This window comes from Dasypus novemcinctus, chromosome 5, assembly GCF_030445035.2.
Source record: "Dasypus novemcinctus isolate mDasNov1 chromosome 5, mDasNov1.1.hap2, whole genome shotgun sequence".
Lineage (NCBI taxonomy): Eukaryota > Metazoa > Chordata > Mammalia > Cingulata > Dasypodidae > Dasypus > Dasypus novemcinctus.
The window spans coordinates 108,840,019-108,867,754 of NC_080677.1; the positions used below are offsets into that span (position 1 = coordinate 108,840,019).

Sequence of the window (27,736 nt, forward strand, 5' to 3'; positions counted from 1 at the left end):
TCCACTTTATACTCCCTAAAACACAGAAAATCACTGCTTAGTGTCCCTTCATCTTAATCATGTATCATTGTAGATTTAGAAAGGGTCTTTTGAGTTCATTTATTCAGTGAATACTAATTATGCAATGATGCTGTGCAGGCCTTGTGCTAGGTGCTGGGTTCTCTGGTTGCATTGTTGTCTTCAGGTATGTTGTATTGTAAATATAGGTGGGGACCCAAACCAACAACATTCCTTTCTCCTGCTTGCCCTGTTGTAACTGGGTCTCAGATTCTTAACAATTTCTCTTTAGACATTCACTTCCATTAGGCATTTAGATTGTCTGTATGTTGATGATTTTCTCTGGGAGACATGGTGGGACATGAATTTCAACTTGCCTGGAATTCTGGGTATTTGATTCTTATCTTCACCTCCCTTGCAGATTTAGGTCTCAGTATCTTGTTACTAACCTCAAAGCTGAAATTTCTCGCTGTGAAGTAGAGCCCAGCCTTTGTGGGTACCAGATGGGTATTGAAATTCATTTTACATGTTGGGAAGACAAATGAGCCCTGAGGGCGCAAGAGGAGATAGCATTCCCAGGTCCACCACTGCCAACCATGACCCTTGCTTGTGTCTATTCCCTTGGGCAAGTGTAGAAAGAACGCAGGCAATGGGGACTGTGGGGTGGGGGACGTTTGTGGGAATTGGGCTTCCCAGGGTAAAATCAAAGATCTAAGAACCCCTGAAGAAGTTCTGGATATCTTGAGTATTTTTTATTTCTTCTGCTCTGACTTGGTGTAAAGGAAGCAAACGCAGAGTCTAGCATATGTAAGAAAGTCTTTTTAATGATATCATTAAACTTTTCCTTTAGCTTAATTAAAGGAAAACTGGTGATTTTTCCTTCCTATAGTGTTTACCTCATATATTTCTTCTTTCTTTGTGGAGTCATAAGAATCATGCCTCAGATTCATAAGGAATCACAAGCTCCCCATTATAACCTGCTCTGGTGAAATTCTTAGAGGGCTTGACAAGCATGTGATCTTGGAAGCTGGCTTGGGCTTGCTTCGTTTGATACTCTTCACTTTTTTATTACTCTAGAAGTAATTGTGTCCCAAATTCATAATCTGGCCTTTCCTATAAACTCCATCCTGCACAGGGGGACTTCCCTCTTTACTCAGAAAGCACTACTTAAATGCCAAGGGATGAGCAATATGGATGGCATCCTCGGCACAGACTTTTCCAGCCTGTGGAGCAAGTCCCTGACTAGTACATCAAGTGGCTTGTTTTTTATCACTCGAAAGGAATGAAAGAGGCAGTGATAGGGGCCAGCCTAAGTCATTGTCAGAGTTGCAAGGGTGCTTGGGAGTTAAATCGGCATTTTTGAGGTCATGAGTCTGCTTCAGACTCCTTATAAATACAGCCTGACTCAGCCACTGTACCAATTACACCCCTTGGGACATGAGGTGGATACTGTTCTTTGGGGCTCTTATTGGGCCCAGCATCTGCAGCCAAAAAAAGTTTTTTGGGTGAGTTACTTTTGTACTTATTATTATTGGTTATTTGGACTTATTATATGGGAGCCAAATAAAATAGAAAATGAACAGCTGATTATACCATAAGCAGGAGAGTATTGAGGAAAGAAGACTCAGGCTCCTGTCCCAGCTCTGTCATTGTTAGACAAGTTACTTCTCTCTGAGGCTCAATATCCTTATCTGGGAAATCAGAACCAGATGATTTCCATGGTCCCTTCCCAGCTTCTTTATCTCTTGCCAAATCTTTTTCTTCCCCGTTCTCATTTGTAATGGTGGAGGCATCTTCTACTTTCTTACCCCTACATTACTAATTACCAAGAATCACCGGAGATTATTTGTCTCTGATTTCTACCGTGCTTAAGAGGGAACCTGGGTCCCAGCTGGGCTCTTTAGTTTTACCTTTCTGTTCATGATGAAGGCTTTGGAGAGCTGGCACCTTCTTGCTGGCTTCCTGGACTTGGGGATTTGATGCCTTGTTGCTAACTACCCTGAAAAGTGACATGCAAGGACATGCCTGTGCATTGTGTGCATGTGTACGTGCACACACGTGCTCAATATGTTCCACACAGTATGCTCTGAGATTTGCAAAGGAGAGGACATTTGGGAGGTAGGAGAGATGAAAGGATGCCACAGTGCCTTGCTAGAAGCTTGAATTATAGTAACTCATTACTGCATAATGCTTTGCCATTTGCAAAGAGCTTTCATGTACATTATCTTTTGGATCACAGAACAACCCTGCTAGGCAGGGGTGTTATTTTCTTCAATTTAAACATGAAAAAATTCAGCCTTGGAAAGGTTAAGGAACCTGCCCAAGGCCACTTAGCTGGTAAGCAGGGGATCTGGAACTCCGAATGCAAGACCCATACCCTCCTGCTCTAATACAAGCTAATCTCCAAACAGAACCCTATGTCTCCCTGATCTATCTCTATCTGTTAGCTTACCCTCTGTTATACCATCCGGTTAAAGGGACTTTGGGGTTTTTTATTGAGATAATTGCTTATATGAGATTGAGTAATTTTTATGGTGATGACTTCTGTTCACACCTGTGTCTCTACTGCCAAATAGCTCAGAGGGATTAGGCATAGCAGGTGTCCAGGGAAGGAGATTTTTCCAGTCAGCTCAGCAGTAGGTATGTACTAACTACACTCACTGCTGCATGGGTTGACACAGAGCTTTGTCAGGTGCCCACTGTAGCTATTCTGAAAAATCTCTATTCTTTAGGATGCATACCTCTCTTAAAATGTGGCAGACACCTGGTCCTGAGACGGCTGGGCTGGGACCTAGAGTGCTCACCATGGGAGTTTGCACAGAAGGGACTGTGTGCCTGAGCTAATTGCAGTTGGTTTTAATCAATAGTGTCATCCTCAGCCCACAATTTTCCATCCTCAGAAAGAGCTCAAAGTCTTCGGCTTAATCTCCAGATAGAGCTTAAACTGTACTCAACCATCCACACTCTCGTAACCTGGTTGAGGCATTTCCAGTCAGAGATGAGGACACTGAGGGCAAGAAAAAGGCTGCCTACCCTTCCTGTAGCTCCCCAACTTATTTTCTTTTGCTATCAAGTATTGATATGCTTATGTTCATAAGAATAATATCAGACCCTCTGCATGTCTTCCTAGTCTTTAGCACCATCTGAACACAGTACCTGACTTTGCCTCCTCTGGTTAGGGAAATCTTCATGGATGATGTCGGGTAGGTCGTGAAGACTGGGTGGGAGATTGCCAGGCAGGTAAGGAAAGGGGATGGGCCTGCAAGCAGAGGGCACAGCATGTGCAAAGGCACAGAAGGGCACATGATGAATTTGGGATTTCAGTGAGGCCAGAGCTGAGAGGGTGTGGAGCGGGAGGCGGAAGGCAGCAGATGGGGAGGGTTCCACTCTGCACCAGTCCTTCCTCCATCCTCTCTGTATGCTACAGATGTCTCTTTAGCCTCTATAGCTTGACTGATTAGAGCATGAGGAAATGGGCTGCAGATTTAATAGGCCACTCAGATTCACTGTTTTCCATGGTCGTGTACTGCACCCAGGGGTATGGAAATTCTTTGATGGAGTCATCACTTTGGGAAAAGTAAAATGCATGCTCTAAGTGAAGGTGTAACATGATTTTCACACTTGAAAGAGCTTCTTATTCTTAGGTTCCTCGTTTTTCTCTTTCTGTTCCTTCTCTCTCCACTTCTTTGTTATTGTTCTGGTCAGCACTATATTTTACAATGCCTGATTTTGCCAATAAGATGCCAACACCGAGGCTTTTTCTAGGACACTCATTTTTCTCTGCCCCTTTTTCTGAAGGCTTGGGGGTAGGTTGTGACAGAGCTTGAGCTTGTCAGACTGGCCCTGATACTTAGTCAGGAGTAAGAATTTTCCATTTTAAATCTGTTCCTTGCGGGTGGGGGATATATGGGGACCTCACATTTTTTGAATGAAACATTTAAAAAAAAGAAAGAAGGAAAAAAAATCTGTTCCTTTTTTGTGAGGCCATTGCCTGTGTCAGGAAAATGGTGGTTTGACCCTCCATCTTCCCAAGGCTGCATGCAGTCCAGCCCTTAACGAGACTGTCAGGTTCAGACTAAGACCTGCCCAGCCAGTGGTTTCCCCATGACACCCTTGGCAGCTCTCATGGGATGTACATTAGTGACCCACCTCCCAGGACCCTGGAGAGACTGGACGAGTCTGGGGGAAAGGAGCCTTTGGCACTGGCATTCCCTTCAGACCTGACACCTGAAATGGGAGTCCCTCTGCAGTGGACTTGGCCTTCTTGCGGCTAGCTGAGACTTGCCTCACCAGAGGGCCCCCAAATCCTCCTAGAACAAAGTTAAATCTCCAGGGTCCATCTGAATCTAGCTGGTTTTCTGACAAGATGCTGCTGAGCTGCCACGTGAGGCTGCACGTTTACCTCCATGGGACAGACCCATTTTCTCTGTCAACAGGTCCTTCAGCCCACAGCCCTCTCCAGCAGCTCTTCCCGCATTCACTTGTGTCAAAGGGATGACGCATGTGACAGCGTCGAGTGCAGATTCATTCGGGCCGTCACCTAGCAACGGCCTAATGGATCCCTGGACTCCCTGAGCAGGCTGAGAGCACAAAGGCAGCTTTTCAGGCTTGGCCTTCTCCCACCCACACACAGGACTCCAGGGGCCTCTACCCTGCCGCTGCTGGGAAGTGAAATACTGTATATGAAACAAGCGCAGGCCAAACAACAAAGGGGGCTCAAGACTGGCCGGCTCCCTTCTGGGCCCGCTGAGGGCTCCATCGGGCAGATCGAATCCCATGTTTGGCATCAGTACACTGGGCCCAATTCCGTTTCCATCATAATTCACATTTGTAAAGGATTCTGGAGCTGGAAGGGATTGAGAGAGCACCCGGCATCTCCTGTCTTTTCTAACAGAAGAATAGCTAAACCTCCAAGGATAGCAGGGATCTACATTCTTCTTTTGCTCCTCCCAGCATGGACGTTCTGCCAGTTTCAGTCCTTGCCCTTGACAGTGAAGAAGTGCTTCTTTATGTCTTGAGTTAACTTTGCGTGTAACTCAGAAACATTCCTTTCTGTAAAATATATATGTTTTTCATTATAAAGTAATATGACCACATTACAGAAAACAGATACTGGGAAAAAAAATAAGCCATCCATAATCCCACGACCTGAACATAAGCACTGTCAGCATTTGGTATATTTCCGTTGTCTGTTTTTCTTCCAGTGCATCTGCTTTTTCCATACTTGTAATCATGGCATACATACAACTTTGTGTCCTGCTCTTTCACTTAATATTTTCCTGAAAGTTATACCATGAACACTTCTTCATATTTGCCACATAGTCTTATTTTAATGGCTACACATTATAACCAAATACTAGGCCATTTACTCTCATTTGGCTATGTTATATGTGGGACAGTAGGTTTGGTTTATTTGCCAGTTGAAAGCTCACCATTATACTTTTCTTTCTTTTCTACCAGGGACCAAGTTTTTAAGATTAATGTCAGAAATGGAGATGAGATCAGCAGACTGAGAGAGCTGGTGAATTCAGACAACTTGCGGGTAACTTGTTCTTCTTAGCCTCTTGGGTTTCTTCTCACTTTGGTGAAAGAGGACTCTTGCACCACCGACATTTTTATTATTATTCCTGAAGATTTGCCATGATTAATCCTGTATTGTCAACATGCCATTTACATGGCTGAGAGGGTTGATGGGGGAGAAGTGGTGCTGTAGATCACTAAATCAGTAATGTGGTCCTGGGAGGTGGGAGGCCTGGTTCTTGGACTCTGCCAGGTGCTGCTTGCTGGGCAGGCATGACCAGATACAGTTGTGAAATGGGCAAAATTTGCCCTTGGGCATAACCCAGACCCTCAGGGATCACCCTGGCTTTTGGCAGTGGTTTTAGAAGAATGAGCTCATTGTGCCTTTTACCTGAACTGTCCTTTAACCTGGTTTTGTTTCTCTTCTCTTCAGCTCAACTTCTGGAAACTCCCCTCCACTTTAGGTCATCCTGTGGATGTCTTGGTCCCATCTGTCAGTCTGCATCCAGTTAAATCTTTCCTGAAGACCCAGGGCTTAGAATACTCAGTGACAATTAAAGACCTGCAGGTGGGTAGGCCAGGCCCCTCACCAGTCTTACATAGGGTCAAGCAGCTGATCCAGAGTAGACATGAGAGATTTTCAAGTTCTGGTCCTTCCCTTCTCCATTTTATAGATGAAGAAATTGAAGTAGATGGATGTAAAGCAAAGCAACTTGTTAGAGGAACATGTTCTCATAGAAAAGGCATACATTGTTTATTGAACCAGGCAGATCTAGATCCAAATCCGGATTTTGCTAGCTACTGGGTGTGTGATGTCAGACAAGCTATTAGCCAATTGAGCCCCAATTTCTTCATCAGTAAAATGGTATCAGTGATACCCAGTTGATAATCTTCATGAGAAGACTGCATGATAAAACGTACATCAAATGTCTAACAGTTCTGGGTACATCGCAGGTGCCCCACAAATACTAAGTCCCCCTCTCCTTTCTTATTTGAAGGTAGGAGGCAGGAATTTAGAGTGGTGGTGATGGGAAGGGTGTTGGAAACCATTAATAAAAAAACACCCTTTGGGAAATGGGGAGTGTCACCCCCAGCCCTAGCAGAGGGAACATCAACGTTCCAGCCAGCCACCAGCCTTACAACAGCAGGACAGAGTCTGGCTCATGTTCTCCCCTTCACCGAGGTAGGTTATGGACTAATTGGTGATTTGGCCCGGGAGTTTCCTGATGGCGTGAGCAGCTGTGAGCTTATTAATCATCCTCACATGTCACAGACATCTGCCAGGAACCTTCAAAGTATGAGTGGTTATAAGAATTTCTTTGTTTCCGAATGGTTTCCTAAGCCGTGTATTTCAGAGGCACTGGATACCAGATGCGGGCTGATGTCTAGAGAATTCACAGTATAGAATAACCAAATAGCACATATGTTGCTTCCAGGGAGTGAGTTTGGAATGGGGTGATGTAAGTTGGGTGCCAAGAAGTAAGATTTTATTGGTATGTGGAAGAGATTGGACCCCATTCTAAACCTTGACATTTGTGCTGCTGATGTATGTGCTCAGGGTGCTGCCATCTTGGTCAGCCCATGCTCTAAGATATGGCAGAAAAAAACATGAACCTAATTATCAATGGACTACTCTCACAATGTTGCTGTGCCTGTTTTAGGCACTTTTAGATGTTGAAGATAAGGAAATGCGACACAATGAAGGGAAAGAACGGAGCGGTGATAACTTCAACTATGGAGCCTACCATTCTCTGGAAGCTGTAAGTGTTTCAGAGGTGGTCAATGTCAAGGTTGTTTGCCTCCTGGATTTGTGTAAGCCCTCTCCCTACTTCCAGGAAGTATCAGTCTTTAGCACAGATACCTCTTTACGTAAAGCCAAAAAAATGTGTGCACTTTATTCCATTCCTTTCTAATTCTTGAGTTGTTTAATTCCCACCAGCACCTAAGAGCATAGTGCAACACAAACTGGCCATTTTTCCCAATATGCATCCTTCTTTTCTTAAGCAATTCTGTAAGGAAAACCATGAAATAATTGCAATCATTGTCAGTCCTTGTAGTTCAACCTTTTTATGCCCTGCTATAATTCCTCTATTTTATTCACTCAAAATAAAATGTTACTTATTCCAGGCAAGTAGACAAGTGATTATTTCCAAGGTCAACCAAATATTTCCACTCATTTATCATGACTACTTATAACGTATATTTGTTCCATAATGCATTGTGGTTCTGCATTTAGTTAGAAACCACTTTATATAGATGACTGACTTTCAAGGTAAGCCAACCCTTCAAATGAAAAACTTGGAGCAGAATAATTTAATGTGATATTGGAACTTGAGAACTCAAGGGTGACTATAGAATAGAACTGCATCATGCAGAATACTGTTCTCTTTTTCCCCTTCATCTCTTCTTCATTCGTCTGCAGACTCTCCTAGCTCAGGAACACATCCCAAATATAAATCGGCATTCTTTATACGTGTTGTTCTTATAGACAAAGACGGTGTTCCTGGTGTGCTTTTCATGTGCATTGTAGTTTGAGTTGTTTTTCTTTTAGACTAGAGGTTATTTCAAAGGCCGACCAGCTATTTCCACTTCTTTCCCATGATTGTAGGTAGTTTTGTTTATTGTGCACACTTCCAACCACACTGCTCCTTCACCCCACTTGTTACCAGTGACATACATCTGCAAAACAGCTGGATAAAGTCAGGAGTTCAGTCTGGGCCCATGGACAGAAGCAGAGCTAATGGCCCCCCACAGGGATCAAACCCATGATGTTAGCTTCCTTGACATGGGACATTCCCCAGCTGAGCTCATGTCGCTCCGGACTGGGGAGGACTCATCCCCTCACCTGCCTGCTCCTGGAGCCTCACTTTCTCATCCAAGTACTTACTGTGGTTTTTCTGGCTGTAGGTGCCTATTGCAAGCCAGTTGACAGCTTCCTCTTCCTCCCTGTGAGGCTTTGCTATGAACTGGAGTACCATCTCCTCCTGGCTTGAGTATATTCAGTGCTTTCTAAAAACAGCTTTCAAGGCTCATTTCCTACAACCACTCAGGCTTTCTTAGGTCTCTAGTGGGAACTTCCTTGCCAGGCTTTCAGGTTCCAGACCTATTGTGATTGTTGTGGCTCTTGTGGTGGTCATTATTTTTGTTAGTTTCTCGAGCCGGTTTTTCCCTGAGCCTGGCAGTGTGAATTTAGATCCCACATCTGGACACAGCTTGGTGTTCTAACTTTTTCTGGCTTACTGTCTTTTCTCTCATGGCTCAAGGCAGGCATGCTGCTTTTGCTCTACTTTCTAGGGTCAGTAGGTGGAATTTTCCAGGCCCTCTTCATGGCTGGAGTTGCCAATTCCACGCTCTCAGTGCCCTACACTGATTCCTATGTCCTTTATTGCTATTCCTGGTTTGCTGTAAACCCTCAGCCTCTAAGGCAGATATATGGTTCTGAGGCTTTATCTTCTGTGCTTTACTCGGATAGTAAATTCTTAACTTCATTTCTGTCACCTAACATTTCTTCTTCTTCTTCTCCTCCTTCTCCTTCCCCTTCTCTTGGCTATGTATTTGACACATTTTCCTTCTTTTTTCTGTGGCTTGCTTATGTATTGGGGGAGTGGTTTCTTGCTTCTGTTCAGTCTGCCGTATTGACTGCAAGTCTGATAAACCCTTTAAGTGTAATTTTATTCGATACTGATTGCATGTTTTCCTCCTCTATATAGCTACTTCTTTCAATTTAAAAAATTTTTTTAGTTGAAAAAGGAGTGAAAACCCCTTACAGAGAACTCTGGCATACCCCCACCCCAGACACCCTGATCCACCAATTACAATAACTTGCTACCCTTATCCTTCCTCCCTCCGTTCTTTCCTTCCCTCCTTCCCTCTCTCCCTCCCTTCCTTTCTTGCCCATTATCATCTGTCATTTATCTATCTAATTTTCTGAACATCTGAAAGTAGGTTGTGTACATCATACTTCTTGCACACACAGTATTTCCATGTACATTTCCTATGAACAAGGATATTCACTCATGCAGTTACCCCAAGTGCAGGTATCACATTCAAGACATTTAACATTGATATAAAGCTTACATTCTGCATCCCAATACTTTCTTATGTTCCAACAATGTCCTTTTGAGTTCTCCATTCTTAGATCCCATCCATTATCATGTATTGCATTTAACTGTCATGATCTCTTTATCTTTCTTTTTTTTATTGTATAAACATATACACAACATAAATCTTCCTATTCCAACTTCTCCCAAGCATACCATTCAGTGGAATTAATCACAGTTACAAAGTTGCAGTACCCTGACCACTTTCTATCACTAGAATTTTCCCTTCACTCCAAACAGAAACCCTATACTCATTTTGCATTAATTCCCCAATATCCCTTCGCCCCACACCTGGTAACCTATACTGTAATTTCTATCTCTGTGAGTTCTCATATTCTCTGATATTTTCTTTATTGTTACCATGGGGCTTAAATTTAACACCCTAAATCTATAACAGTTTTGTTTGCTTTGATACCAACTTAACAACTCTAATAGCTTACATAAACTGTGTTCTTATATCCCTTTGTCCTTTCACCTTTATGTAATTCTTGTCACAAATTATGTATTTATGCATTATGAGTCCCAAACCATTGTTTTATCATTACATTTTACGCACTTGCCTTTTAGATTCTGTAGGAAGTAAAAAGTGGAGTTACAAACCAAAACTACTGGCATTTATGTCAGTACCCTTACCAGATATCTTTATTTCTTCAGGCAGTGTTGGTCTTTTGTCTATTGTCTATTGTTCCTTCCTTTCAACCTCAGAACTCCTTTTTTGCCTCTCTTGTAGGGCTGTTCTAGTGGTGACAAAGTCCTTAGCTTTTGTTTATCTGGGAATGTATTAATTTTCCCCTTACTTTTGAAAGAACAGTTTTGCCAGCAGCAGAATTCTTGGTTAGCAATTTTTCCTTTTGGCATTTTAAATATGTCTTCCCACTGCCTTCTTGCCTCCATGGTTTCCGATGAGAAATTGGCACTTAATCTTATTGAAGTTTCCTTGTATGTGACACATTGCTTCTTTGTTGCTGCTTTCAAAGTCTCTCTTTGTCTTTGGCATTTGACAGTTTGATTATAACATGGTGCAGTGTGGGTCTATTTGAGTTTATCTTGTTTGGAGTTCATTGAGCGTCTTGGATGTATGTATTCATGTCTTTCATTAAATTTGGAAAATTTATAGCCATTATTTCTTTGAATATTCTCTCTGCCCCTTTTTCTCTTTCTTTACCTTCTGGGGCAGTCACATTGTATTTATTGGTACTCTTGATAGTGTCCCACAGGTTCCTCAGTTTCTGTTCACTTGTCTTCATTCTTTCATCATTCTGCTCCTCAGACTGGATGATTTCAATTGTCTTATCTTCAAGAATTCCACCGATTCTTTCTTTTGCCAGCACTGACCTTCTGTTGAAATCCTCTGGAATTTTAAATTTGTTTGGTGCATTTTCATAATTCCATCTCTCTATTGATATTCTATTTGTGTTCATCTGTCATTTTCCTGATTACCTTTATTCTTTGTCCATGTTTTCCTTTAGATCTTTAAACATATTTAGGATCAGTTTTTAAAAAGTCTTTGGAGTGTTCCAGGTGTGATCCTCCTCATTGATGATTTCTAATGCTTTAATCTTCTTTGCCTGGGCCGTAACTTCTTGTTTCTTTGTATATTTTGCAATCTTTTGTGAATCTTGGACATTCTGATATTTTAGTGTTGTATTTCTGGAATTTAGAATCTGAGGCATCTGCTCCTTAAGCTTGTATCTAGTCTAGGGTTGTGACAGAGCTTTCCTTGAATGACAGGAGCTTACAGCAGGGAAAAAAAGGAAGAAGAAGAAAAACACCTTTTCCAGTCTTTGCAGATTGACCTGTGTGAGTGTTCTCCATGGCTACCTGTATAATCAGTTTGGAGAATAGCTCCAGGTCAAAGTGTAGAGACCTTTCTGCAAAGGCTTTCTACAAGCCTTTGGTGTTGGGCATGTGCATGTGGCCCTTGGAATTCTCTTACACAGTTCTGAATGTCCTCTAATCCCTAGGACACTGTTTTCCACAGTCCCAGGCTCTGCATAGTATGTCCTGCAGCTGGCGATCCTTTGCTCCAGGCAGTACGACTTTGTGACTCTCCCACGGCATTCTGTAAGAGAGCTTGGTGAAAGCCTTCTATGTACAGGATGAGCTCTAGGACAGCAGGTTCCTCAGTCTGTCCCACCAGACAGATCTGGCCAGACACACCTGCTCCTAGTGTGTGCAAGAGGGTTACTCTGCTCCTTGCAGACTGGGACCAGAGACCCACATGGGGAGCACAGCCTGGCTCTATGATGAACAGGTGAGGGCTAAGGGAGGGTCCAGCCAGGGTACCATGAGAGTCCATCACTTTTAAATAGCCTTTTTCTTGATCCAGTGTTTGCCCTGTTACTGCAGTCCTTTAACTGTTTTCTGTTGTGCTAAGAAAAATGTTTCTGCCAGTTTCTGGCTACTAGTTCAAAGCTTCTGTGGAGGGATGGAACACTGAAGCATCTTACTCCACCATCTTGAAGGGACTGGGCTCTCCTTCTAGTCTGAAAGACTAAATATTACATTGTTTATTTCCTTCTTGAGCAACTTCCTTCTTAAGGCTTAAGCAACTAATATGGATGTGCTCTATTTTTTTTTTTTTGCTGAAAGCAAATGGAAGCATTCTTAGCTATGATTTATATCTCTTCACTTGTTCTCACAAAACCTTTGGAGAAATCATATCCAAAATGGGGTGCCTGTGTTGCAGTATGTATGCAAGGTGGTCCTTTTGGATGGAGGAAGAAACTATTGCAAACTTTATTTATATTTCTGAATATATTTATTAACTCAATCTATTTTCATTTCTATTTTTTGTTTTATAATGTTCTCTACACACACACACACACATGATACATGCTAAATATTTCTTTTACTGAGAGAATGTGATAAACATTTGGGGAGCATTGTTTTCAAGAACCTTGGCTAAATGGTGATCCAGTTTGGTATGGTGTAAAGAACTACAGCTATTGGAGCAAAATCTGCATAAGTCTCTCTACTCTTATTAGTGGACTGTAATATTTGTGAACAAATAAAATGTGTCATTTTCTAGAAAAGGACTCTTTAGGCAGTTCTTCAAGAGTAAGCATTCCATCCCAATAATTTCATGAACCCCAAGGACAGGGGACTGGAAGAAATCATAAAATTCATAAATACCCACCAAGAACTGAACACATTTTTTTAAAATGCCCTTGGGTTCACTTTTTCACGCTTCAGATTTACCACGAGATGGATAGCATTGTCACCGATTTTCCTGACTTTGTGAGCAGATTGGAAATTGGATATTCATTTGAAAACCGGTCATTGTTCGTACTGAAGGTGAGGTCCCATGTGCTTCACAGGGTCCTGATTGAGCTTAGGCTACTGGTCCCTTATGTCCAAGACCAGCCATCAGACCTCTGAAGGAGGAAACTTTTTAGGACCTCCTTGTCTTAAGGAAGGAGAATGATGTTGGGAGATATCTTACCCAGTTAGGATCTGGTCTTTCGGAGAGTCCCTTGTTTTTACCTAGTGTGTGTGTGTGGGGGGGCGGGGGGAGTTAGAATGAGCCCATCCCATCCCATCCCATCCCAAGTATTGTCTTAAAACTTGGGGTTAGCATTCCAGAAAACTTTCAGATGGGCCTCAGTCTTTTGCCTCTATTCCCAGCTTCTGTAAATTGCAAGACAAATTGGGACCAGTCTACAAATTCTATTCTGCTTTTAGAGATGCTTATTGGAAAAGCAACCTAGGAAGCTAATTTTAGAGTTGTTATGTCATTTTAGATCCTTGGCTGCACAAGTCGAATTTCTAGATATTTCCAACAGATTCAGGTCAATATTGGCAAAGGATGTATTACATAAATAATCTAGCCAAATGAATAAAGGAATTTGGAGACATGAACCACAGAACAACTGATGGTTCTAAGAATTTGCCAAATCCTTAGTATCATATAAGCCCTGAACAATCCAGGCTTATAGCAGTGGGTAAAGTACTAGTGAGAGGATACATGCCACTGAGCTGGTTGCCCTAAAATAAGTATGCTTTAGAATATTTGTCAATCTGACAGAGCCTCTGGTTTCGTTAGCACCGAACTCTGACCCAACAGTATGGCAAAGATAGGAGTCAGAATTCATTAATACCATTTGCCAAGAGCCATAGTGAACCCCCTTCTTCCCAACTTAAAAACCGAATTCATTTATTGCATCAACTGTAAAAGCCTTGTTCATGCACTCTTGTGTCTCTCTGCTGGGATACCGTTTTAGGTCTTTCAAGAGAAATGATATTATCTCTAATCACACTGTCATTATAATCCACAATAGCATTCATTTCCCTTTCACATTTACTTCAGATGCTGAAGAGTCTCATGCTGCCTGGAGCTGTGGCTTGGCCTGCCAGCCATCCAATTAAGCTCCCTGGTCACGGATAAGCCTGATAAATAGATGGTACCCTGAGGAACATCTGGTCTCTGAATTATCTTAAATGGATTAAATGAATAGGATCGAGATGGGGAGAGGAAAGGTGAGCAGGAGATGAGGGCAGGCAGGTCATTTTCTGGCTTCTTCTTCCCTCCGCAGTTCAGCACTGGAAAACGCGAGAAGCGGCCAGCCATCTGGCTGAACATGGGCATCCATGCCCGCGAGTGGATCTCACACGCCACGGGGATCTGGACGGCGAGGAAGGTCATGTGGCCTGGTATTAGCCAAGAATTTTGGTGGGACTGGGATGCCCCCATGGTATCTGTGTCACTGGGCCCGGAGGACAAGGGGGAAAGGCGCTGTGTATAGGGGCCTTTTAAGACGCAAAAAGTCAAAGCCCTTTGGTCAGTCCAGGGTGGCTAAATGGCAAAGTGCATTCATGGCAGTGAGCAAGCTAATGACCAGCAGAGGTGGGCTTGAAACACTGACCTGCAGTCGTCCTCCAGGAAGAGAACAGAGCCTTCTAGCAGCCAAATACCTGAACCTTGCCTGCATCCCCCTCCCAGCCGCACGGGCTGTCAGGGGCCCCATGCCTCCATCTCTCTTTGGAAAGCCTGCTTTCAGCCAGCTTTGGAGAGGAGGGATGGTGCCCTGCCCCTTTAACGAGGGATCAAATTCTTAATCACTATTACGATGGGAGGCAACCTTCCCTCCCACCCCCAAGAAGGAGTGAGTAACCTGGGAACCCCTGGGCTGATGGCAGAAGCTGCCACTCAGGGAGCTGTGTTCCACTCAGGTTTTGAAGTGCTCAAAAGGCTGCACCGAGAGCTGTGCCTCTGAAGGTGGCAGGGAGGCTTCAGAGGGTGGATCCTGTTTCAGGAGCAAGGCATCCTGGGGAAGATACACAGCTCAGACCTGGCAGCCCAGCCTGCAGTGGTGTAGCTGACAGTGCTTTGTCTCGATGTAGATTGCAACTGATTACGGGAAGGATCCAGCCATCACATCCATCTTGGAGAAAATGGATATTTTCTTGTTGCCTGTGGCCAATCCTGATGGATATGTGTACACTCAAAAGAAAGTGAGTAATATCAAATGTGCAGGGCCTGGAGTTAAGACTTTTTTGTTGAATTCCTTGCTTTGCCACTAAATAGTTGTGTGATCTTGGAGAAGATTTCCACAGATGTGCATATCATGAGCTTCCTTGGGATTTCATTTCCCAGTCATTCTCAGAGCTGAAAATCACCAGGGAATATTTTTTTTTTTTTTAAGAGAGAATAGTCTAATGAACCCCCGTTATCTTTCTGGAACAATTATCTACATTTTACCAATCTCTTTTTCATGTTTCTCTCCCACACATTTTTTCCTGAGGTATTTTAAAACAAATTCCAGATATCATATTTCACATACTTTATATTTCACATACTTTAGTATATCTCTCCAGCTGATGATTATTTTTGAAAACATCACACCACTATCACCATTAAAATATCAAGTTCTTTTTTAAAAAAATACAAATGTATATTTGCTTTTAAAAAAAGTTTTATTCACACACTATACAATCCATCCAAGTGTACAATCAGTGGCTGTCAGTATAATCACAGAGTTGTGCACTCATTACCACAATCAATTTTAGAACTTTTTTTTTTTAAAGATTTATTTATTTTATCTCTCCCTTTCTCCCCCTCCCCCGCCCCAGTTGTCTGTTCTCTGTGTCTATCTGCTGCATGTTCTTCTTTGTCCGCTTCTGTTGTTGTCAGCAGCACGGGAATCTGTGCTTCTCTTTGTTGCGTCATCTTGTTGTGTCAGCTCTCTGTGTGGGCGGTGCCATTCCTGGCCAGGCCGCACTTTCTTTCGCGCTGGGCGGCTCTCCTTACGGGGCGCACTCCTTGTGCTTGGGGCTCCCCTACATGGGGGACACCCCTGCTTGGCACAGCACTCCTTGCGCGCATCAGCACTGCGCATGGGCCAGCTCCACACGGGTCAAGGAGGCCCGGGGATTGAACCGCGGACCTCCCATGTTGTAGGCGGACGCCCTAACCACTGCGCCAAGTCCGCTTCCCTAGAACATTTTTATTACTCCAAGAAGGAAAACCCCATTTCCCTTATAACCTCCTATTATTGACCCTTAGCTTTGATATAGTACATTTGTTAGTATTGATGAAAAATATTACAATATTACTGTTTATAGTTGACAATTTGCATTGGTTATATTACCATCCTATTATTAACACCTTGCAATAGTGATATACCTTTGTTCTAGTTCACAGAAGAATATTGTACTATTAACCACAGTCATTATCCACAACAGGGTTCATCATGTTATATAGTCCCAAGTTTATCCTTTAGCTTCCCTTCTATTGACATATAGGACCCTAAGCTTCCCTTTTCAACCACAATCACACCCGTAAATCAACGCTGGTAATTATACTTACAATAATGCATTACCATCACCATCATCCATTTCCACACATTTACAATCAACCTTATTAAAAATTACAGACATTGTTAAATATTATCTAATACCCCCAATTGTCTTAAAAATGTCTTTTAAGAGTCAGTTTGTTCAAATCAGGATCCAAACAAGGTCTGCACATTGCATTTGGGTGTTATGTTTCTGAAGTCCCACTATTCCATAACAGCCCCTCATCCCTACCCCAACCATTCAAAAATGCCATTAATTTGTTGGAAAAAACAAGTAGTTTGTCCCACAGAATGCCTCACATTCTGAATTTGGCTGATGCCTTCTTTGTTCTGCCATTAAATTTGTTCCCTTTTCCCTTGCATTTCCTATACAAGGGTGGGCAGATCTAAAGGCTTGGGTCGCTTCAAGGTTCATTTTTTTTGGTAAGTATAGGACAGGTGCCATGTATGTCCTAGTGGGTCAGTGACGACTGAGGCACGAAATGTCCTTTTGTCCCACTTTTGCTGAAGCCAAAAATTGAAAAGTGGGTTCAGTGGTATTGGCCAGTTTCTTGCATTGTAGAGCTTTCATCAGGGAGTTTGGGGAAGATGCCAATTTGGGCCGGAAAGGGCTAACCCTCCTGTCTCTGGAGGAAAAGAAGGGACTGCTCTGTCAGTGAGCATGGAGCCCAGAAGACCTCTGGGCAGAGCTCCCCTCCACCATCACCCCCAAAGCTATCCTTTTCCTCTCCTGTGCCCTGACCTATGTCTGGATGTTTGTTCCTTCCTTGGTGGCTTTTTCAGAATCGATTGTGGAGGAAGACACGGTCCCTAAATCCTGGAAGCCACTGCATTGGTACAGATCCAAACAGAAATTGGAATGCCAGTTTTGGAGGTGAGTGGCACAATTTCCAATCCTGCTACCACCTGAGTAGACCACTCTATCATGTTCCAAGCGGGCAGTGAGGGGCCCAGTTTCCAGGCCAGCTCCATTGCTGATTCACTGAGAGAATTTAGGTGAATCCCTTATACTCTATGTCTCAGTTTTGGTTGTTTGGTTTTATTTTTGTATCTTGATGGGAATGATTAATTTATGCTCTCCTGAGCAAATGGTGGGACAGAACTTATTTACATCAAGTTACAATCTACATTGTTATTTTTTTAACCACTCCAGTCTTAGATGTGCAAATCCAGGGGCCTTTCTTATCCCTGGCCAACCAGTTTTTCCTGGGCAAGTTGCCCGATGGGTGGAGGGGCCCCTGGAGGCGACTCAGAAAAATTGAGCCTCCTACCCACACACAGTTAAGGCCAACTGGGTTGTTGATAGATATGGTTGAGGAATGACGGTAATTGAACCCACCGTACAGCCAGAGGATGTGCTGTTATGGCATTTACCATCCCCTAATAGACAATATTATGTTGTGAAGATCTAACTCTAGATGTTTCCCCTCAGCAGTTTGATGTCCTGGAAAATGAATGAAAATTAGGAGACCTGCGTTTTGAATTCCAGCTATTTAAAAATTATCCCCGTGTGTAGGGAAAACATATGCCAAGTGTATGCCATGGACCATAGTTAGTGGTAATAGTCTGATCATGTTCTTTCATAATATGTAACAAATATCTTACAACAATGTAGGGTGTCAGTGGTTTTTAGTGTATTTCTTTTACATGCATAGAAATACCATGCTAGTATTTGTGGGGACTGAGGACATCAGAGTTAAGCCAAATATTCCCCAGACTGGGGTGGTTTCACACGTGCACATGCCAGACACCTCAGGGAGCTATATTTGAAGCAACACAGATGGCAGTATTTCTAAATACCTGTCAAATAATCAAGAGGTTTTAGCCACAGCGGTAGATTATTTTGGGCAAAACTGGCCCTTAGAATCTGAACCAAGAGAAGGAGCTGACAGCAGTATAAATGGAGACATTTTCATTACTTATTAGTATTCATATTAATTACCCAGAATACTTACTAATTACAACCCATTGTCAAGTATGATATTAAATATTTATAACAACTGTTACTGGTGTGATACAAGGTCAACTCTATTCATTTGAAGGAGTCCTAGCAATTTTCTTCCTCAGCTATAGTATACCTCATACCTCAAGCTTCCTCTTCCTTGCCCTCCCTGCAAATATACACACACCACAGACCAGGCCTGCCTACTGCCAATACCTTCAACCCTCTCCTCTGAATTGTATGTCCTGCATCTCTGTTTTCTTGTTCTATGGATTAATGTTTATGCTTGGGCCATCCGCCACAGGAGAGGGAGCCAGTAACAACCCATGCTCTGAAGTATACCATGGACCCCATGCCAATTCAGAAGTGGAGGTGAAATCGGTGGTAGATTTCATTCAAGAACATGGGAATTTCAAATGCTTCATTGACCTGCACAGCTACTCACAACTGCTGATGTATCCATATGGATACACAGTCCACAAGGCCCCAGATGCTGCTGAGCTGGTAAGTAATGGGCTGCCTTCCGCCCGTCCTTGGGCCTGCTTTATGCTTCAGGTGCTGCCAGGGTTGTGCTACAGCTTATAAGCAAAGCCCAGGAGTCTGGGCCTGTTTTAGTAAGGGCCCAGTCTTCTCTCCCTGGCTTTTAGGATGTGCCATCAGAACCACCTGCCTTTGCTTCTCACTCGTTTTTCTGATAGAAACATGTCAATGGCACACTGCTTGACAAGAACCGTGATTGCCATTGTGTAGGTTAAGGGGGAGTTTAAGGAGTGTAGGACACAGCTAGGGGATGCTCTGGGTCCTGTGTCACTTAACAGTGAGTCACCTAAGACATGGAGTGGCACTTAGGGGTAGACCAGCTGGAGCAGGAGCTGGCTTGTACTGGGTCTCTGTGCTGGTCTGCTTGAGGGCACAACTCTACCCTGGACCATCTCTAGCCCATACACCTCTGGGCAGAGGCAGCCCCACCCAGGGGTCTGGCTAGCTGGGGCTAGCTTCTGGCCCCCCTGGTCCTCTCAGGCAGGTGCTCTGTGCAGGGCACACCCATATGTGGCCACCCTGTGGTCTTCCTTCATGTTCACAGATATGACATCCCCCTTCCTCAGGATAGGTGAAGATGTTGATGGCTTTACTATATTTCTAAAGGGTTGGCATGTAGCCGTCCAGATCTCTGGAGAGCTTGAATACAGCTCTTTCAGTCCGAGTGTACTCAGAGTACTTATCTGTCTTCTTCCACCTCCATCTTTACCTCCTCCCACCAGCTTCCCCAAACTGGAAGTAAAGAACTGGGGATGCAGTGGGAGAGAAGTTGGAGGAAACATTCCTTTTCCCTCTCAAGCCTTGGTTCTGGTTGGATGGGAAAGAAGAAGAGATCAGAAGGGAAACTCAGGGGGGGTGCGGAGACTCTTCCAAACCATTGTAGTGCAGAACAGCTGAGGAATGTAGGGCCTGTGGGATCCTTTATTCTCATTCTGCTGGTTCCCTCCTCTCAGGACGAGGTGGCGAGGCATGCGGCCAGAGCTCTGGCTTCGTTGTCAGGCACTGTGTACCGAGTGGGTCCGATCAGCACCACTGTCTGTAAGTACTTGCTGTATTTATTAGTTACTTAGAAAACACTTCAAGAGAAAACTTGAAATGGAGTGGGAGGAGAGCTGCAAATTAGACTTCCCATGTGCTGTGTGACTGCTTTTGTTGTTAGTAATAGACTGAATTTATGTCAAGCCTGGGTTATAGCAGCTGTTGCAGTTGTCCCTGACATCACCACCGCCACGTGCGATTTTTCATGAGCCCGTGATGAGCTAGGTCCTTTTGCTATTGTAGTCTCTGTGTTTACCTTGCATTCAAGATCCTGACCTCGTTTATCTAAACTTCCTCAAGCCCATTCCATTTTCAAAGAGAAGCCAGCTTTGGATTGGCAGACTGATGGTGGTGGTATCAGCGGTGGGAGAAATTCACTTTCCTCTCAGACTTGAACAAGTGTGGGAACATAACAAGCTGTGGTGGGAGGCCCTCCCAAAGTGGTGACATCAATCAATCAATCAATCAATCAATCAAAAAAAATCTGCCAATCTACAAAAAAATTCTATCGAACCTCAGCCTGGTCTTGAGGCTCATTACCCAAAACTTCACTCTGAAGCTGTATCTTTGTTTTGGCTTCACACTGAAATGTTTCATCTGAGCAGTTCATGGTGTTGCTGCTGAGAGCCTTCCAGTTCTGTTATTCTGTGAGTTTGAGTTTAGATGTTCCCTCTGGAAAAAATATGATCGTTCTCTCAGATTCAGGCTATAAATGGGAAATATTCAATGCTAACATGGGAAGCACAGCCCAGATCCCTTTCATGGTCTTCTTTCCCCCTGAAGTGCCTCCTGTGTAAATAGTTTTCCAGCAGTGTGTCCATTCTCAGAGCCCCTGCAGACTCATTGACATTTCATTCCTCTTCGGGACTGTCAGTCACTCTCCCCTCCTACGTGCTTCCCCTTCTGCACTCGCTGGTCCCTTCAGACTCCCTCTTCTGGGAAGAGCCTCCACCCGCCTGGGCCTTCCTCTGTAGTCCACTCTCAATGCCCGTCTGTTTCATCGGCCACCGTGCTGCTTGAAGCGGCCGCGTGCTACTGGTGTTGGTGTTGCTAATTGCAGCAACAATCCATTAGTTATTCATTGTTTATCATTATTACTGTTGTTTAGTGGAAGCTCTTCAGAGAATACATCAGGAGAGTTCCTCCACCCTCTGTTTAATTAGTCAGATGTGAGTCAGGGACCAAAGAGCTAGAAGAGACTTGGTACCAGTTCTCTGAAGAGGTCCTCCCGGAAGATCTTTGCGGTCATCGGGGTCCCAGCTTTCAGATCAAACACTAGTTTAAATAATGGTCTTGTCCTCCCACATCAAACACATTCTTCTCCCCAGCATAAGCTCTGCCAAAACTAAGAGATACTCATCAGATTTCTCCAACTGAAGAGGAAGAAGGCTCTCCCGAGGGCTTTCCAGGAGTCATAAAATTTCCTTCCTCTGTCAAGAGCTCATCTTTTGCCTTCCTTAAAGGCTTTGTCTGCCCTCCATGCTCTTCAAAACTGTAATCAGTTTTTGCATAATAACAGTCCATCAAACCCCATGGGGTCATGGTATGTGCTATGTCAATAGTAGATATTTATCCCTTCAAGTGCTGGAACTTTTCTTATATTACCATTTTAGATTAAAATAATTCTAAAATGGATTTTATACTTTCCTGCCTTCTTAAATAGAGCATGTAGAGGAGATTTAAGCTCCTTGCTTCATGATTAAGTGGTCTGTCTTCTGAACATCAGTTATTTTATCCTGAAAGCCTGCTGTGCCTCATGGGACTGTTTGATTTCTATGCTTAATAGTTCCAGCCTGTTTTGCTTCTTTACTTCTTGTGTCAGCTTTTGGGAGTTTGTATGTCTCCTTCCTCTGTCAGATAGTCAGTGATAGCTTGTACTGCTTTCAGGCCAATGGCTCCTAGCAACTCTTTCCCTTCCTCTATGCTGATTCTGATCTACCCAAGGGCTTGGAAACAAGTTCTTTGGGCTTATTTGACTCATGGATAAATGGCGAGTATTAAAGATGTTCATGGCAACATTGTTTATATTAGCAAAAGACGGATAAGAATCTCAATGTCCATCAGAGGAGTGCTGGTTAAATACATTTTAGTGCATTCAGACAATGGAACACTATGCAGCCCTTCAATGAATGAGGTGGACCCATAGGTGCTAATAGGAAATAATCTTCAATTATTAATTGAAAAAATACAGTGTGTAGAACAGTGTTTATAGCACGTTCCTACTTGTGTGTGTGTTTTTAAAAAAGAGTAGGTAGGCTTTGAGCAGGGACCCATATAAAGTGAAGTTTATGACCACTTTAACTGCTCAGTCTTTCCTGAATTTTAGGTGTGTTCTGAAATACTTGAGCTTGCCATATAAATAACCTCCAGAAACTTCTGGTGCTTTTATCTGTTTTTTTTCAACATTTTCTCAGGGTCCTGAAAGTCACACAGGCATTTTGGAGCATATAGGATAGCCTTTTCCATACCTAAAGGGAGCACATATGTAATCTCAGTGGAGGCAAGATCTATAGAAAAGTCACAAATGCTATGAGAAACGTCTTGGGAACAATGGGAAAACAAAAGGAGCTGTATTTTCAGTTAACAAACATGTATTAGACCAAATGTTCCTAAAGGAGGCAGAAGAAAGCATCGGCCATCATCCAATGGACCTGGGTTTAAATTCCGGCTCTGTCATTTCCCATCTGTTTCCTTAGATAAATTACCCATTCAGAGCCTGGATCTCTTTCTTTGTAAAACAAGGCAAGAATACTCGCCTCATTGGTTTTGTAAAGTTTAAATGAGATCATAAATGTGAAGTTTCTAGTAAAATGATTGGCTCATGGTAGACGCCCAATGAATGATAGCTGATATTGCCATCATTATTTTATTCAATATCAATTATACTTTGCACTTTTAGCCAATTTCTGCTCTAGTAGAGTTTGACTGGGAAGAAGCAGAAAAATAGGGTTCTTGCCTTCCCCAAGCCTTTGGCAAAGGTGAGTTCCAAAAGGTTGTGCTTCATTCTTCCTCTGCATCATCTCTCTATTGCTATATAAAGAATTACCTGAACATTTACATTGTTCCTGTGGGCCAGGAATTCAGGAGAGGCATAGCTGGGCAGCTTTGGCTCAGGGTCTCTCATGAGGTTGCTGTCAGGATATCTTTCAGGGCTGCAGTCATCCAAAGACTTGACTGGGCTGGAGGAGCTGCTTCCAAGGTAGCTCCCCACATGCCCAGGTAGTTCAGGTTGATAATGAGCAGGAGGCCACAGTTTGCCAACTGGACCTCTTTTTTTTTTTTTTCCCCCACTCTAATCCATATTTTATTCCTCCATTCTGTGGACCCTGGGATGGTGATGTCCATTCCACCTCTATATCAAGAGGGGACTTAGATTCCACATGGATGATGGATGCAATTCTCCTGCTTGCAGTTGTAGGCACTCTTAATTCCCTGGTGTGGTGGTTGACCATCTTCACCTCCCTGTTAGCTGACCTGGGTAAGTCCAATGAACCAGAGAGTAGGAGTTGCAACTCTGCTGAGGCTCAGGGCCCAGCTGGCATGTGGGCAGTCCAGAGATCCAAGTCCCTTGAGTATAAACCATCCCTAGTGCCAACTACAGGTTCAGTAAAAGTGACAGAAAAGGCATGTGTAGAAAGGTCACATCTGAGTCTAGCTTCATCGTGCTCAGGAGCATAAATTCCAAAGTAGGGCCCTCTGACCTGGCACAGAACTCCAAATTCATCTGCCATGATCTTGTACCCTGTCGGTCTCTGTAGCCTTCAGGAGAACCAGTACCTAGGGTTGTATCTACTTTGGCTTTTTCTTGGGTCCTGCTGAGGTGTGCGTAAACGCAACCCCTTTGATGACTTCCCGACTTTTTTTTGAAGACTCTTAGTCATATAAACTCATTTGTCTTTGCCATTTCCTCCTTCTATTCAACGTCAGAAAGCAGTTTTTAACACATAATCCTACATGTAGGCTGAGACATTCTGCTGGTCTGAGTTGACCCTTTTATTCAAGGTCTCTTTCTAGTTGCATCACCAGTTAGTGATTGGTAGTAATCCCTCGGCACCAGGGAGGCTCATTCCTGGAGTCATCAGACCTCTTTTTGAGTGTCCTTCCAACAGGATAGCTGGCTTCCCCCAGAGCAAGTGATCTAAAAGAGAGCAAGGCAGAAGCCATGGTATCTTTTATGACCTGGCTTGGAAATCACACACCTTTATTTTTGCAGTATCCTGTTAGTTACACAGGTCAGGTCAGCACTATTCACTGTGGGAGGGGATGACACAAGGAAATGAATTCCAGGAGACAAGGACCTTTGGGGCCCATCTTGGAGGCTGCCTGCCACACTCTGTTTCTGTAAAGATTGGTTTGGGGTGACCTTCAGAAGTCTATAAAGTGAGATAGAGAGGAGGTGGGAATGCTGATTTAAAATTTCTTGTTTTAAGACAAATGCAGGCCCTCATGGTACAGGACAGCCTGAGGCACTTGGCTTGGATCAACGGTAAACATGTATCTCAGGGTATGTGTGTGTGTTATAGGTCTGATGTCTTGCAGAAAGGACTCTGGATCCCCAAAAAACAACAGGCGGACAGAGCTCCTGAGCCCTTCCTACCTAACCCTGAAGGGAACTGGGTGTCAAAAGTGTTTTCTTTTCTAACTTACAGACCCAGCCAGTGGGAGCAGCATCGACTGGGCATATGACAATGGCATCAAGTATGTATTCACGTTTGAGTTGAGAGATACTGGGCACTATGGCTTCCTCCTGCCAGCCAACCAGATTATCCCTACTGCAGAGGAGACCTGGCTGGGACTAAGGACCATCATGGAGCATGTGCGGGACCACCTCTACTAGACAAGCAACTCCACTCTTCTGCATTTAATTATTCCCATCTATGCACACACACTGAGGCCTTCACGTGTGATTCAGAGGCCTCTGGCTTTGCTAAGAACACAGGTCAGCCCCTGTCCATCCCCACTCCCTGGAATTTGTGTGTTCTGGCAGTGCACCTGTGAGGAGTGCTTCTGCTGATGCTGCTATATTTTGGTCCTGCTGTTTTGCTGAGCCTTTTGCGTGCCTCTCCTTCCACACCGCTGGTTGAGCAGGCCACATTTAGGATCATTCCCTCCTGGATGATACACCTCTACCTCATTTTTAGAATGAGACAACATCTGACATGGTTGTCTAGCCTCGTCCACATTCATTCAACCAGTGAGCCAAGGAAGGTGCTGTGGGAGACAGTGCTTGCTTTCTAGATCATTCTCAAAGATGACAGAATTTCTTTTAATTTGTTTCACTCTTTCTTGAACATATTTTTCTCTGAGCAACAAATCCTTTAAGGTCATTGGTATAGGCCTTCTCCCATGCTGCCCCACCCCACCTTTTTTTGGCCAGGGGGAGTCCAATACAAGATAGAGGATCACTTCACATTAGTGGTAAAGAACTTCCAGATACTATACTTATCATTTTTGTTCTTTCATTATTCAGTGACACTGGGATTCCAGAAAGGGATATATTTGTCCTTATAGGCACTGCTCACCCCCAGAAACCTCTGAAGAGCAGGATTGCTAAATAACCCCCATCAGGCCCAATAGGCTCACCTCCATTGCCTTTTGAACTCACTTCAAAGGCTTGCCCTCACCCTCCCGGTCCTAAATCACTCCTCTGGCCTGGATAAACTCACCGTCTTGGCACATTCCTGTTTGTGCTGTAGCATACCCTGTGCTTCCTTCTGCTTTTTTTTTCTTTTTTGTTTGTTTCATGTTTTTACTTTAGAGTCTCCTTCATCTATTTTGTATCCTGGGCCATGAACATCTAAGCAGAGCAAGAATTCATCAGACTCTTTTTGTTTCATTTCTGCTTAGCATGTACTGGCTGCCTTTTTGTTTTTGTTTTTGTTTTTTAACATGTCTGTAGATCTTATCCCTTTACCTAGGATTTGTGCGGCATCTGGTGTGTGCCCATAAGCCAATAAATATTCAATATAAGCCTCATGATAATCTCCTGTTCTTCACTTTTACTCGAACAGAACCAAGACATGGTTTTGAATATACAACTCTTTATAATGTCAAAAGTCAATTTTAATCCCTTTCTGTGTCGCATGACATGTAGGAGGGCCTTCTCCGTCAGGCCAAGGGGCCTCCAGGGCAGTGTTACCTTGGTGATTTCACTCTGGTCCTGGGTCCAGCTCTAGTTTTTCAGTTCAGAAGCTTGATATTTTTAGTGTCCATGTTGATTGGACTCAGGCATGCTGACTCACGCTTACAGAGCTCAGAAAAGGCCGATGATAAAATCTGAATACGAATTTGTTAATTTACATCAGGGCAAGTAACTGTTTAGTGGATTGAATCCTCACGTTGGCTGAACAGTACATTCTTTCCCTGTAGGCAAGATACATGGAAGCCAAATTATAATCAGAAGGTTGCTTAGTGAGCGGGGCGTCAGAGCAAGGAAAGTTAATTACAGTCTATGATTAGAATTTTAATGGCATTCAGCACTAATAGCATGATGTTTCCAATTCTACAACCAGAACACACCTGGCAGTCAGCCAGCTGGTCACTTGTGCTGGCCAGTCAGGGCTGCCTCAGACTATACAGTGCCTCTTTGGGCATGGCAGTGGCTGCGTCTGTGACTTGCCTTGGAGCTGATTCCATTTGTGAACCTCACTCTCTAACCCCTAGATTGAGCTGGTCCTATAGCAGGGATTCTTAACCTTTTTTGTTGCACAAACCCCTTTGCCAGGTGAAAAGCATGAACCCCTTACTAGGTCCACACTATACTGTGCATTGTTTAAATAATATATCACAGCCACACCAATATATCCCCACAATAATAATGTTTTTTTGAATTTCAGTTCAAGCTCATGGACCCCTTGTTAAGAACCCCTGTCCTATAGATTCCTTAAGGAGAAGATTCCTTAAGCAAGTCATAAGCATACAAAGAAAAGACCAGTACCTGTGACTATAATAATATAGAGAGCTTTTGCACATTAAAAGACACCATAAAGAAAGTGGTAAAACAAGCTACAGACTTGGAGAAGATATTCACAAAATCCATAATACACACGACAGCCAAAAGATGTATAAAATACTCCTACAAATTGAAAAGAAAAACACATTCCTATAGAAAAATAGGCAAAAGATGTGAGCAGGTATTTTACATCAGAGGAAATAGGTAGATCTGCTAAACATACGAATTGATGATTAGTGATCTAGGAAATAAATATCAAGACAGCAATGAAATATTTTATACTCATTCAATTTACAAAAATCAAAAAGTTGGAGGGAATATAGATGACAGGATCTCTTATACATTCCTTTTGGAAGTGTGAATTAGTAAAACCACACTGGAAAACAATTTGACATTATCTTCTAAAGGTCATACCTTATGCTCCAGCTATTTCACCCCAGTCACACACCTCAAGAAATTCTTACACATGTACCACAGGAAACATATACAAGAATGTTCATAGCAGCCCTGCTCATAATAGCAAAAACCTAAAAATGACTCAAAAGTCCATCAGTGGGAGAATGGCTGAATAAAGTATGGTATAGGGAAGCGGACTTGGCCCAGTGGTTAGGGCATCTGTCTACCACATGGGAGGTCCACAGTTCAAACCCTGGGCCTCCTTGACTCGTGTGCAGCTGGCCGGTGTGCAGTGCTGATGTGTGCAAGGAGTGCTGTGCCACACGGGTGTCCCCGCTTAGGGGAGCCCCACGCTCAAGGAGTGCGCCCTGTAAGGAGAGCCGCCCAGCACGAAAGAAAGTTCAGCCTGCCCAAGAATGGTGCCACACACACGGAGAGCTGACCCAACAAGATG

General features: G+C 43.5%; 1 protein-coding gene across 3 annotated transcripts; it reads left to right on the forward strand.

Moving 5' to 3' along the window:
• The first annotated feature begins 1,385 nt into the window (after nt 1-1,385).
• On the forward strand, nt 1,386-25,910 carry CPA4 (carboxypeptidase A4). Of its 3 annotated transcripts, none has more exons than XR_011648861.1 (11): nt 1,386-1,502; nt 5,458-5,539; nt 5,951-6,085; nt 7,179-7,277; nt 12,813-12,914; nt 14,153-14,257; nt 14,961-15,071; nt 15,690-17,288; nt 18,661-18,860; nt 19,850-19,934; nt 24,584-25,910. XR_011648861.1 is itself a non-coding variant. In XM_004463251.4 (11 exons), the coding sequence occupies exons 1-11, from the start codon at nt 1,435-1,437 to the stop codon at nt 24,769-24,771; spliced, it is 1,266 nt and encodes a 421-aa protein (XP_004463308.2). In that variant the 5' UTR covers nt 1,407-1,434; the 3' UTR covers nt 24,772-25,910. The 3 variants fall into 3 exon arrangements, 2 of the variants coding, with proteins under 2 accessions (XP_004463308.2, XP_023445928.2); XM_004463251.4 differs by having other exon boundaries at nt 1,407-1,502; nt 17,198-17,288; XM_023590160.3 differs by lacking the exon at nt 12,813-12,914 and having other exon boundaries at nt 1,407-1,502; nt 17,198-17,288.
• Nucleotides 25,911-27,736: the final 1,826 nt, after the last annotated feature.